The sequence below is a fragment of the Pteronotus mesoamericanus genome, unplaced genomic scaffold (assembly GCF_021234165.1).
Source record: "Pteronotus mesoamericanus isolate MK-2021 breed Mesoamerican mustached bat unplaced genomic scaffold, CSHL_Meso_final contig_84, whole genome shotgun sequence".
Taxonomy (NCBI): domain Eukaryota; kingdom Metazoa; phylum Chordata; class Mammalia; order Chiroptera; family Mormoopidae; genus Pteronotus; species Pteronotus mesoamericanus.
The window spans coordinates 6,894,887-6,907,451 of record NW_026555267.1 but is presented as its reverse complement, the minus strand read 5'-3'; the positions used below and the strand labels follow the sequence as shown (position 1 = coordinate 6,907,451).

Here is a 12,565-nt window from a genome sequence, read left to right as displayed (position 1 = left end):
AAGAAGGAGAAGGCGTTCAGAGCCTTGGGAGAGGTTTAAAGGATGGGCTGTGTGGATCTTAGAACATCAGAGACCTCAGAGGAGCTGCTTCCCACCTCCTCACGTTAAAGCAGAGGGGACAGGCTCAGAGGAGGAGGCTGAGTGACCTGTGGTCCCACAGCAATTGCAGACGCCAGATCTCTTGATTCCTAGAACAGTGCTCTTTCCACCAAACATTCTGTTTCAAATTTTGAGTTGCTTTTCCTTTTTTTTTTTTTGAGAGAGAGAGACGGGGGAAGGGAGAGAAAAAGAGGGGGAGAGAAACATCGATGTGTGAGAGAAACTTTGATCAGTTGCCTCTTGCATGCTCCCCAATGGGGGACTGAACCTGCAACCCAGGCATCCACTCTGACTGGGAATCGAACTAGTGACCCTTTGGTTCATGGGTTGATGCTCAGCCAACTGAGCCACACCGGCCAGCAATAGCCCAGCTTGAGATGCAAAATTACACCTTAGTTTAGTCCTGAAATTCCCTGCAAAATGCCCTCTCTGATGCCCACTGCAAGGCATTCTATGTGGGTCAATCTGCACCTCAGAGAAGGCAGCTGCCCCGTGGCTGCAGCATCATTGGCTCATATAGGTTCATGAGGGCCTGTGTGTATCTCTTCCTGGAAACATCCTGTTGGTAGCTTGAAATCAGCCGTGGTGGGAGTGTTTACACTCTGGAAATTGGCAGCAGCTATAAATCAGAACTTTTCCTTTTGTCCTCCCAGTGAGCTGCACCCCACTGAATGAGTGTCCTGCCTGTACAGATAAGGACACTGAGGCTCAGGGAAGTGAGGCAGTCTGCCGCAAAGGCACAGCCTGTAGGAGGTGGAGCTGAGACCCTAACCCAGGTAGTGTGAGTGCCTAGGGGTGGTTACATCAATAAGACTCAGAGCCACTGGGTTGTGGAGGGGTCTAGGTTGGCCCCAGGTTCCTCACATGGATGCTGGGGTGGGAGCTGCCCTGGGCTGGTGACATGAACCTGACAGCAACTTTGCAACAGACATCAGCTTGAACGAAATGGTAACCAATCCAGCTTTGAGTGGCACAGTGTTGCATCTGAGGCAAAATGTGGGAGTGATGTTCAGAATTGGAGGTCAGAAGAGAAATCTGGGCAAGCGATTGAGATTTGCAAGATAGAGGGTTTTGGGGGTTTATTTGTTTAATATTAATTTTTGATTTTAGAGAAAAGGGAAGGAGAAAGCAAGATGTGAGAGAAAAACATCAACTGATTGCCTTCTGTCCACACCCCGACCTGGGATGGAACTCACAACCCAGGTACATGCCCTGACCGGGAATCGAACCTGCGACCTTTCGGTATGTGGGATGACGCCCAACCAACAGAGCCACTCTGGCCGGGGCTAGAGGTTTGTTCTCAGCTAAACCAAATGTAGGTTAGCTAGAAACATTTTCCTTTCTTAGAGTAATCAGGTAAGAAGTGTGAGGTTCACCCCTTTAGATGTCTTTTGTCATCTCTGTCAACATTCAGGCATGACTCAGCAGAGCAGCAGCGGGGGGGGGCCCATCACTCTTGCTCCCACTTATTCCCTGGTCCTGGTGCAGAGTGAGCACCCAGTGAGTGCTTGCAAAATAAATCACTGAGCGGCCCGATTTTACCCTGCACACCCTGAGTCAGCATTGCTATGGGCCATACATCAAAACCTCAGTACATTTCTCAAATCTTCTAACTTTATCTAGAATTCTAACATCATTCAGAAGTGTGGATTGGAATCAGAAATTACTTCTTAAATATCATTTTAGAGCTAGAAGTAGGATTAGGTATTATCTCTTATGATATCTCTGTTTCACTGATGAGGTACTGAAGCCCAAAGACACTTCCGATACCCTCCATACCCCTTGTCAGTGGGAGAGACCACCCAGCCTGGGCAGCCATGGAGCTTTGGTTCTGGCTGGTTTACTTCCCTGTCTCTCAGGACCAAGGAGAGATTGAGCTCTGGTTCTGGAATGAGTGGATCGGAATCTGTGTCTCAGGAAGAACCACTAAATATTCTTGGGTAGACAAGCAAAGCTCTGGATAACTAACCAAGGGGACCGCAATATGCAAATGAATGGACTGTGGCTTTTCCTCCGGATTGGCTGAAGGGGCCCTTGATGTCACAGTATGTGGACTTCTCCACTCCAAATGATTGTGTCTCTAGTCTCGAGCTCCCCGCAAAAAGCCTCTCTGACCTCGCTGGTTTCCTAGCTCCTTCTGTTTGTCCAAACAGGAAGAAAGGCTATGGAACCGCTCTATCAGGCTGGGTCTGTTCTCATGAAGGTGAACACCTTGCAAGGGAAGAAGATGGTGGAGAGCGGCCTCCAGTCGGGAGACTTTTCCCTCCCCGCGTCGTGGCCCTCCTACCCGCTGCTGCCCGCTGACTTGGAGATCCTGCAGCAGAAGGTGGCCGCGGTGCAGCGGGAGCTGGAGGACTTTAAGAAGGAGGCCTTGAAGGCCATCCATTACCTGAAAGACGCCTTCTGCGAGATGAATGGGGCCTTGGCACAGCAGGAGGAGCAGGCAGCTCGCGTGAAGCAGCGGCTGAGGGAGGAGGAGGACCGGGGCATCGTGCGAAACAAGGTGCTCACCTTCCTGCTGCCCCGTGAGAAGCAGCTCCGGGAGCACTGCAAGCGGCTGGAGTGCCTGCTGCTGGGCCGGAGCCATGCGGCCCTGGGCCTCCCCAGGAAGATCCAGGCAAAGTGAGGCCCCCCGCAAGCAGGAGCCACGCTTCTAGCCCAGCAGCCACGTAGAATATTTTTTAAATGCAGGGACAAACCCGAAGTCCCTATCCATTTGCTCCCCTTTCCCCCATTTCTACTGCTTTCCTTCTACCTAAATAACACCTTGCTGAGAGGCAAAAAGACCCCAGTATGTTCTTTTGGTGAAGCTCCATTTATCCAGCATCATCCAAGAAGGAGGCGCTCCAATATGGCTTTCAGACACCTGTGACTTTCACCTTTTAACTGCTTTCCTGTTTGTAATGGTAAAAGTGCTCAAATGTATAACATATATATTTTTTAATCTTCTTAAACGGATTGTGTTGACCAGATTTACCTTTCTTTCAATGACTCGAGGCTCTCATGATTTGTTACTCAATGCGTGGGCTCCTGAGAAGGGTCCAGCGTTCGCCCAGGCACCGCATGGCCTCGGGCTGCTTTACTTTGGCAGTTCTTATCCTTGCCTCGTTGGCTTTTCTGTCTGCCTTTACTGTTAGGCTGCCATAGCTCACTCTTCTGTGCTGTCTTTGTGCACCTTTCCCCCATCCCTGGTCAGTCTGCAGACCAGCCAATCAGATCAACAGAGCTTCTTAGGACTCCAAAGCCTGGAGGCATTTGAGCCCATTGCTCTGAAGAAACCAGGGCTGCTTCTGTAAACTGGATAGTGTGAGCTCTCTCCTGGAGGGCAACTCAGGAGATCAGCAAGGCCTGATCTTCCAAATCCACCAATCAGAAAGTCACTCCCGTTTCCTGGGGCAGGAGGAAGTGAGAGGAAGGAGCACTCCTGAGGTTGCTTGAGTGGAGGTCCCTATATAATGAAGGAGGGGTGGGAAAGAAGGGTCCGCCGCCAACAATGAGGAAAAAGGGTTAGACCAAAGCCAAATAATTCTATAGGGTAGTTCTAGTAACAAAGGATGGATGCTAACAGGGGGCAGATTTCAGCCCAATGCAAGGACAACAATAATACTGGGTGCTTCTTATGTGTCTGCGCAGTAAAGGGTTGACTCAGAAAGGGAGGGATGTTCAGATCTTGCACATTGCAAAGGAAGGTATGGCTCCTGACCCACCCCTGGGAGATAGCCCCTAAGCCGTTGCAATATGCTGTCTGATAAGAATGTCTTAGTTTTCCTGGGGCTTAGGGCCCAGCCAGGTAGTTTATGCCAGCAATGTGTTTGATGGTGGGGACCCTGGGCCGGGCTGTATTGGTCTGACCCCAGGTGGGGCTGGAGACTGAGGAACTGAGGTCAGTCAGCCTTGGAGGCGCTCTACGCCCAGGTATAACCACCAGTGTAAACACTGGACATCGAGGCTCAGGTGGACTTTCCTTGTTGACAGCACTTTATATGTGTTGTCACACATTGTTGCTGGAAAAATTAGTTGTCCCTACAACTCCCCTGAGAGAGGACAGCTGCCAGCTTGTGCCCGGTCTCTTATGGACCCTGCTTCATGCTCCTTGTACCTTTTGCTAATCTTAATCTCATCCTTCAGCTATAATAAACTAATTGTGCATATAACAGCTCTTCTTAGTCTGTGAATAGTTCTAGAGAATCATTAAGTTTGAGGGTGGTCCTGGGGCCCTGTGATGTTGTGTCCGATGTACCTGACATTTCATGCTTACTATTCTCACAATAACCTGTGAGCTAGGCGCTATTATCCCCACGACAGGTGAATAAACAGAGGCATAGAAAGGTTATGTAACTTGCCTAGAAGTACACTGCAAGTGCACTCAAGAGCTCTCTCTCTTGACCACCACCCATACCAAAGGAAGGGACTAGGGATGATGGGCTGGCCCCCTTCACTGCACGGTCCCATGGGGTGACCCCAAAGCCCTCCAGTTCCAAAAAGGAGAGTCATCTTGTAGTGGGGATGATGAAGAAGTGCTGGAGGAAGAGGCAGGGAGCTTGTGAATTTCCTGTCTTGGAGAGCGCAGGTCACATCCATCCAGGTTGGGTTAGGCAGAGAGGGTGAAAGTCCAAGTGTCTCCTCATGGTTTTCTCTGCTGCAGGGCTTGAAGCTTTCTTCTTCTCTATCAAGGGGTTTTAGCTGCAAGCCACAGGATACCCATGATGCTGACTTCTTTGAGGAGTGTATTCTCTCACATAACAAGACATCTGGAGTAGAGGGTTGGGTCAGTAACTCAGCAATGACACGGCTCTGGGCTGGTAGCTCTGTGATCGTCTTTCCTTCCTCCCTCACCACATCCCTCCAACGGTCACCTGGTGACGGTTTCAGGAGTTCCAAAGTTGGGTCATCGCTTCACAGCTTCCAAAGCAGAAAAGGGGCAGACCTAAAGCCTTTCCCAGGACCCCCAGTAGATTTTCTTTGACATCCCCTTGGCCAGACCTGGCTTGCTTGCCTACCTTAAACCAGTCACGAGCAAAGAGGAAAGCAATTGCCACAACTCAGCCTCTGGGGCTGGGGATACCTCAGTCACCCAGGATCTGAACAAAATCGCGCTTCCATTATTGAGGTTGGCTGTTGGCGGGTAATCAGCCCCAGCTACCACAACTTCAGTTGTAACTTTTTTTCTTAATTGATATCAAGTGCCAGGTAGAAGAGAGCCCTGGGGGACAGCATGGCTGGGCAGAGTTGGGCAGTGAGGGGGGCTGTCCCCTTGCGGCAGGGAGCATGGATTCAGGCCTGGAAACTGGGCAGGTGGGCTGGGTGGGGGTGTGGAGCAGCTTCAGTGCTATGGGTGTAAATCCCTCACTTGCTCCGCCCTCCCCTGCCCCACAGACCCAGGCTTTGCCCTTGAAGTCAGAGCTTTAAGAAGACCCAAAAGTGTCAGGGACACTTTGCAAACCCTCAGTCCTTAAACTAGGAAGCCACTCTTAGAGATGTAATTCACATGAAACCATCTAGAGGGACTGACTAGTCCTGGTTAAATGAACTGTTCCTCTTTGAAAACAGCACGTCCCATAAGCCAGGAACCCTCCTAGTCCGGCAATGGTTCGTCTCCTTGTGTTAGATGGAAACCACCTTGGGCTGATCCAGGGGACGTGGTGATGGGGCGAGTCACAGGAGGTCAGGACAGGAAACACGGATGGTGGTGGCCCTCCCTGCCAGGCTGGTGCATCTTTTGTTTGTAACTGAGGCAGCTGGCCTGCCCATTCAGTGGCAAGAGTGGCTTCTCCTTGACTTTACTTCTCCTCCCCACCCTCAGGTCCTTGTTTACCACCTCACATTGGCCAGGAGATTTGAGAGCTTGGCCTTTCTGGGCAACTTTTGAGATCCAGGTGTGGATAGTTGGGATTTCTGATTAGGCCACATCTCACAGCTGAGACCCTTGTCCTGGAGGAGGACAGAGGACTCCATGGTCACTTAAAGAGTCCGAGAAGGGACAGTTTTTTTTGTAGCTTTGGAATGGGAACCCATCTTCCAAATCTTCTTCCTCCAACTGTGAACAATAAAGTTGAGCAGTCCAACTGCTCACTTTCTTTGAAATTCTAAAGCTGATAGAAGGCAAAATAACAGATGGGTTCTTTTCCCCTGCCAGTAGCCACAGTTCTGAAAAGTCTTCCCCAAGCTTCCCTGCCCACTGGTTCCTCTGCACATGCCCAGCAGTCAGGGGCTATGCTGAAGTCACGAACATATGGCTCCATCTTAGGATAACCTACGGCGGCCATGGGAACACTCCCCGGGACCCCAAGTCCTGTGTGTGCTGCGAGCTGGGACGCTTGGGTGAAGAGCGAGATGGCCAGACACGGTGCCTGTGTGGGGAACATGGAACCTCCGCTGCCATAACTCAGTCTGCCCTTCTCTGCTGGCCTGACACCAGGGCTGGGGAAGGAGCCCCAAGGATGGCGTGGCTGGGCGGAGCTGGTGGTGGGGGTGGGAAGCAAGGGTTTGGCTCAGGAAATTGGCTTCTTTCCACGCAGTACTTTGCCTCCTGATCTCAACCAATCCTTGTAGTGATTCCTGGAGTGCTGAGAGCAGCAGGCCTTGGGCGTCTTTGCTGACATTCACCAGGTGTTGATCTTCCCTTGCTTTTCCCTGGGAAAACAGTTTGGCAGTGTCTCAACACGTTGACCATAGAGTTACCATGTGACTCAGCAATTCTACTCTTAGGTCTATACCCAAGAGAACTGAAAACATATGCCCACGCAAAACTTGTACATGAATGTTCATAGCATTATTCATAGTAGCTCCAAAGTGAAACAATCCAAATGTCCATCAACTGATAAAAAAATATGTACAATATGGTGTATCTATACAACGGGATAGTATTTGGCAATTTTAAAAAAAGAAATAAAATACTAATCATGCTACAATATTATGCTAAGTGAAAGCAGCTGGTCACAGAAGGCCACATAGTATATGACATTGTACCACCGCTATTCAATGACCAGAACAGGCACAGCAATAGAGAGAAAGCAGACCAGCGGGCGCCTGGGGCTGTGCCTGGGGTCGGAGGAGAAGGGGGAGTGATTGCTAATGGGTATGAAGTTTCTTTTTGAAGTGACAAAAGTGTCCTAAAATGACCATGCACTTTTAACATTTTTTAAAAATTATATTTAATTGGTTATGCTATTATAGTTGTCCTGATTTTTCCCCCTTTGCCCCCCTCCACCCAGCAACCTCACTCCCTCAGGCAATCCCCACACCATTGTTCATGTCCACAGGTCATGTGTATAATTCTCCGGCTACTCCATTGCCTACACTGTACTTTACATCCCCATGGCTATTCTGTAGCTACCTTTTTGTTCTCCTTAATCCCCTCACATCTTCACCCATTCTCCCACACCCCCTCCCATCTCTTCATCTTTAACCTTTGGCATTATAATTATAATGTGTCTTGGGGCAGGTCTCTTTGTGCTCATTTTATTTGGAGCACTGTGCTTCCTGGACTTGCATGTCAATTTCCTTCACCAAATTAGGGAAGTTTTCTTACATTATTTTCTCAAATAGAGTTCCAATTTTTTGCTCTTTTTCTTTTCCTTCCAGCACCCCTATGAATCAAATATTGGATTGCTTAAAGTTGTCCCACAGGCTGCTTACACTATCCTTGATTTTTTGGATTCTTTTTCTTCTCATTCTGATTGGTTGTTTTTTGCTCCGTTATGTTCCAAATCATTGATTTGATCTCAGTTTCATCCACTCTACTGTAGTTTCCTTATAAATTGTTCTTTATTTCAATTAGTGTATCTTTTGTTTCTGACTGGACCTTTTTTATGCTGTTGAGGTCCTCACTAAGTTTCTTGAGCATCCTTATTAACCAGTGTTTTTGAACTCTGTATCTGATAGGTTGCTTATCTCCATGTTGTTTAGGATTTTTTTCTGGATTTTTGATCTGTTCTTTCATTTGGACCATGTTCTATGTCTCCTCATTTTGGCAGCCTCCCTGTGTTTGTTTCTACGTATTAGGTAGAGTTGCTTTGACTCCCTGTTTTGGTAGTGTGGCCTAATGTAGTAGGTGTCTGGGAGGGATTTACCCAGGCCAGTCAGCTGCAAGGATTTGCTGTGACCACTGACCACCAACCTCTGCCCTCCATGGAGGATCAGCTGTGCAGGGGAAGGGTGGTGGTGCTCCAATGTGATCTGTAGCTGTCCACTGGGTACACTGGCCCTGGGCTTTCCCAGGAGGTGCAGGCCAAGATTGGCCCCCACCTGTGTTTTGCCCAGGGCCATTCTGCCTGAGTTATAAAGCAACCTGAGAAGGCTGTTACTTGTGCTGGGTTTGGAGATTTCCAGGCGAAGCCAAGCTGTGATTCTACTCTGCTAGTTTCAGGCCTGGGGCTCACTGAGACCAGCTGCTGCTCATTTAGAGGATTTAGGAAGCTGTGAATCATCATGAGCCAAGACCAGCCATTCATATGGAAAAGCAGCTTGGGTAGGCCCACAAGCTGTGTGGGGCGGAGTCTCTGGGAATCTCCAACGTGGGTCGAACAGCATTAGCCAGGTTGATGGAGTCTCAGATATGGTACCAGTCTGCTGGCTCTGTGGGGGGAGGGCCCAGAAAAGGGACAATGGCCTCTGCTCACCTTGATGCCAGATACCTCAGCCTCCCCCTACATGGCACTGGCGCCCTTCAAGCTGCTACCCTGGTGCCAGGGCCCACAGGAATGAGTCTGAGTAGATGAGTCCATGTGTGGGTTCTTTAAGAAGAAGAGCTTGGGGCTCTAGCAGTTTCTTCCACTGACTCAATCCCCACTGGTTTTTGCAGCCATGAGGTGTGGAGACTTATCTTCCTGGCACTGGGACTTCGGGCTGAGGGGCCTGCTATGGGGCTGGGACTCCTTGCTCCTGAGATATCCCTCCTGAATTTTTACCCGCCACACATGGATGTGGGACCAGCCCATTCTGAGTCTGTGCCCCTCATACCAGCCTGGATGGATGTGGTTTGTTTAATTTTGTAGTTGTTAGGCTTTCATTCAACTCAGTTTCTGATGGTGCTGAGCTATGGTTGTTCTATATTTTAGTTGTAGTTTTGTTGTGGTTGTGCAAAGTGGTGAGTCATGTCTGCTCATGCCATCTTGACCGGCAGTCCGACTGTGCACTTTTTTTTTAATCCTCACCTGAGGATATGCTTATTGATTTTAGAGAAAGGGGAAGGAAAGAAGAGAGAGAGGGAGAGAAACATCGATGTGAGAGAGAGACATCGTTTGGTTTCCTCTCCAGGAGGATGGTCCAACCAACTGAGCCACACCGGCCAGGGCTGACTGGGCACTTTAAATAGGTAAATTGTATGGTATGTGAATTATATCTCAATAAAGCAATTTAAAAGTAAAGTGGAAGTTCAAATACACAATGGGGGGAAAAAAGAATCATACTACAATTTATAGCTCGAATCCCCTTTAATCCTGAGAACTACAAAACAAGGCTGGGATTGTGTTAAATTGTTTTTAGTTTATGGTCATTCTGGTGACACATAGATTCCAGAGTTTATTTGGGTCAGATATGTAAAAAGTGCCTGACACAAAGACTGGCACGTAACCGGTGTATCATAAATGATCATAGAATCAAAACTACAAGTAAGGCACAAGAAGTTATAATCAATGACCTTGATTGACTTTCACCATCTCTAAGAAGTCCCCAGAGAGTGGCAGCTTGTGTAAGACATTCATTTGTGCCCAAATGCGTGCTTGACTCCCCTCTCCAGGAACCTCTAGAGGGATACCAGTCAGGCCCCGGGCCCCCCCCCAGGCCCGGAAGACATCTCTGAGGGGGTAAGAGCAGCATCAGGGTCATGTTGCCCAAGGTGCCATAGACAGCGGTCGTGTGACACGGGCGCGATGAAGAGGTCTTACGCTTTTGAGGTGCTTTGTCTCGTGTGCCCTCCTACAGGCTTCACTCTGGTGAGACCTCTTGGTTGACCTCTTGCTCATTTTACCTCCTTCCTTTTGGGTTCCTTTCAACAGCAGGAGAGAGCGGTGGGTAGGCACTTGTCTCTGCAGAGAGACTGGCCTGGTTTAAGTACCAGCTCCGCTGCTCAGTTTCCCTGAGGTGGAGGGAGGTTATTTTACCCCTCACAGTGTGTCCTACAGAACTTACTGCGATGGATGGAAATGCTTCATAATTCTGAGATGCCAGTAGTGTTGTTTAGCCATGTGGTTATTGAGTACTTGAAATGAAGCTAGTGGGATTTAGGAACTGAATTTTACATTTGTTGCACTTTAATTAGCCACATATAGCTGGTGGTGACAGCCTCAGAGCCTTAGTTTCCCCATAGTTGCCAATGAGATGATGGCTTTACTTACGTAGTGGGATCGCTGGGTGAATAAACGGGGAAAACGCAGGTATGGCAGGATAAATTGACTGAGATTTTAATTACAATTTGGTTCCCTAACCCGCAGATAGGCTGTGTTCTCTGCTGCCAGGGCTCTTGTTTGTGGGGCCCCCAAACAGATGTTGCCAGAAACCCAGAAGGGAACCTTAGCATTTGTGCTTGGAAGTGTAAATTGTGGAGAGAAATTAAGCTGGATCGACCCAGCGTGCAAGTGATGGGAGCGAGTGCTTCCGCGTGCAGAAGGTGGAGGCCCGCTCCTGGGAAAGGCCGATCGGACCTCCCGCTGCGCCCTGGCGTGCGGGCTGGCTGTGTGGGAGATGTGCTGCGGCCCTCAGCTAGGGCAGGTCAAGACTCTTTTGTTTTCTTTCTCTCTCTTCATTGGAGCCACACTAGTAAGTACGAGCTAGGGGTTCCTTTAGGAGATAGCCAGCATGTTGCCATTCAGAAGACAAGCAGTCACGCCAAAGTGCATTGGGGCTGAGGTTTAAAACCAAGGTCCAAGTGGAAATGCTACCACCATTCAGGGTGAGTCAGGACCCGAGTGAGAGTTGCAGACTCTGAAGGTCAGAGCTTGGTAGTGATAGCCCCAGCGATGGAGCGCGTTAGGAGCAAGCAGAAGAGGCTTTGAGGTTCACCCGGGGGGGCTTGCAGGGCCTGAGGCACAGGGCGGCGGGTCCGGCTAACACAGAGTGGATGCCTTGACTTTCAGACACTCATCCTCATAGGAAAGGTCCCAAAGGGGTGGCAGTCTGGGGTGAAGGGAGACCAGGAAGGCAGGCCCTGTCCCCGAGACTTGGAGAAGGGAAAGAAGTTGGTCCCCGTGTCCTTGGCCTATCTGTCACTGTCCTGGGTGGTTATTGCTTTAGGAGGGCCACAGCTCTATTTCCCAGTTTGACAGTTCCGGTGGAGTCAAACCTGTCTCTCCTCAATAAATTAGATCTCTCCAGGGCAGATCAATATTTAATGTGGGGTTTAAAAAGACCGACTCAGGAAATGAGTTGAAAAGTGGAGAATTTGCCTTAGGTGGCAATTTCTGAAATACACTGGTATCAGGGGACAGATTATTCAAACCCAAGCCATGGATAATATAAAAACAGTTGAAAAAGCCAAGATCTGCTTCCTGGGCATCGGTGACTCTGAATCCTTCAGTTTTCTGTGTGCTCTTCACAGAGGTTAGTGTTAAGTTAGAAGAGACCACCTACCATGAAAGCATCTACTCCAGTGATGGCGAATGATCTATAGCTGCCTCCACCCTCACCTGTGGCAGACATGACCAATCAATTCCAGCTGCTTCCATTTTGAGTTGGTTGCAGACTCATTTTTTCCTAAATACCACACTGTAGGTAGCCACCATCTATCAGCCAGAATGCACTTGATGTGAAATTTATTTCTCATCCTCATCTAGTCCAAATTCATCATCTAACAGAAGAGAAGCTCCAGGTTACACAGTGAATTAGTGGCTGATCTAGCACCAGAGCCCAAATCTTCTTACTCCTAAGACATACCTTTCCCTGCATTTCACCCATGAATGCATTAGAGGTTGGGGTTCCATTGGGGATTCTTCTCCTGAACCCTCTGTGAGCAACACGGAACTTCCCTTGAGTGGCTTTGAATACTTTGTCCTAGAGATGAAATTATGGAATTCCAGAGCTAGAAAGCAGCTTAGACAAGATCTATTCCTACTTATTCCAAAAAGGGAAAATTAAAATCAGAGGGGTTAAATGATTGATCTAAAGACACACAGCTGGTTGCTCTTGTCTTGATATCAATACTATGCATTCCAGTCCTAGTACTCTCATTTTGAGGCCTTGAACAAATAACTTAAATGTTTTGACCTCTATTTTCCAGTTAGAATCTCACTACCTAAGAGTGACAAAAGGTGTGTGTTTTAAGAAATGTACAGGATCTATTTTTGATTTATTTTGCTATTTTCATATACACCTTCAGATTTACCTTCCTTTTAATGGATGATAAATCCTTTTCTTCTTTTTTTTTTGCTTTAAAAAAATAATATTTTGTTTGTACAGTTTAGGGAGTACAGTCAATAGTATTGTAATAGCTATGTATGATGTCAGATGATTACTAGTCTTATCATGAGAT

At 48.4% G+C, this 12,565-nt stretch overlaps 1 protein-coding gene across 1 annotated transcript; it reads left to right on the top strand.

Annotated features, from left to right (window-relative positions):
• The first annotated feature begins 2,263 nt into the window (after nucleotides 1-2,263).
• Nucleotides 2,264-2,725, top strand: CCDC182 (coiled-coil domain containing 182). The gene has a single exon (XM_054585498.1). It carries the CDS (start codon nucleotides 2,264-2,266, stop codon nucleotides 2,723-2,725), a length of 462 nt encoding a protein of 153 aa, XP_054441473.1.
• Nucleotides 2,726-12,565: the final 9,840 nt, after the last annotated feature.

Excerpts from the sequence above, each read along its gene's own strand:
- CCDC182 (XM_054585498.1), top strand. The coding sequence starts at position 2,264 with ATGGAACCGCTCTATCAGGCTGGGTCTGTTCTCATGAAGGTGAACACC.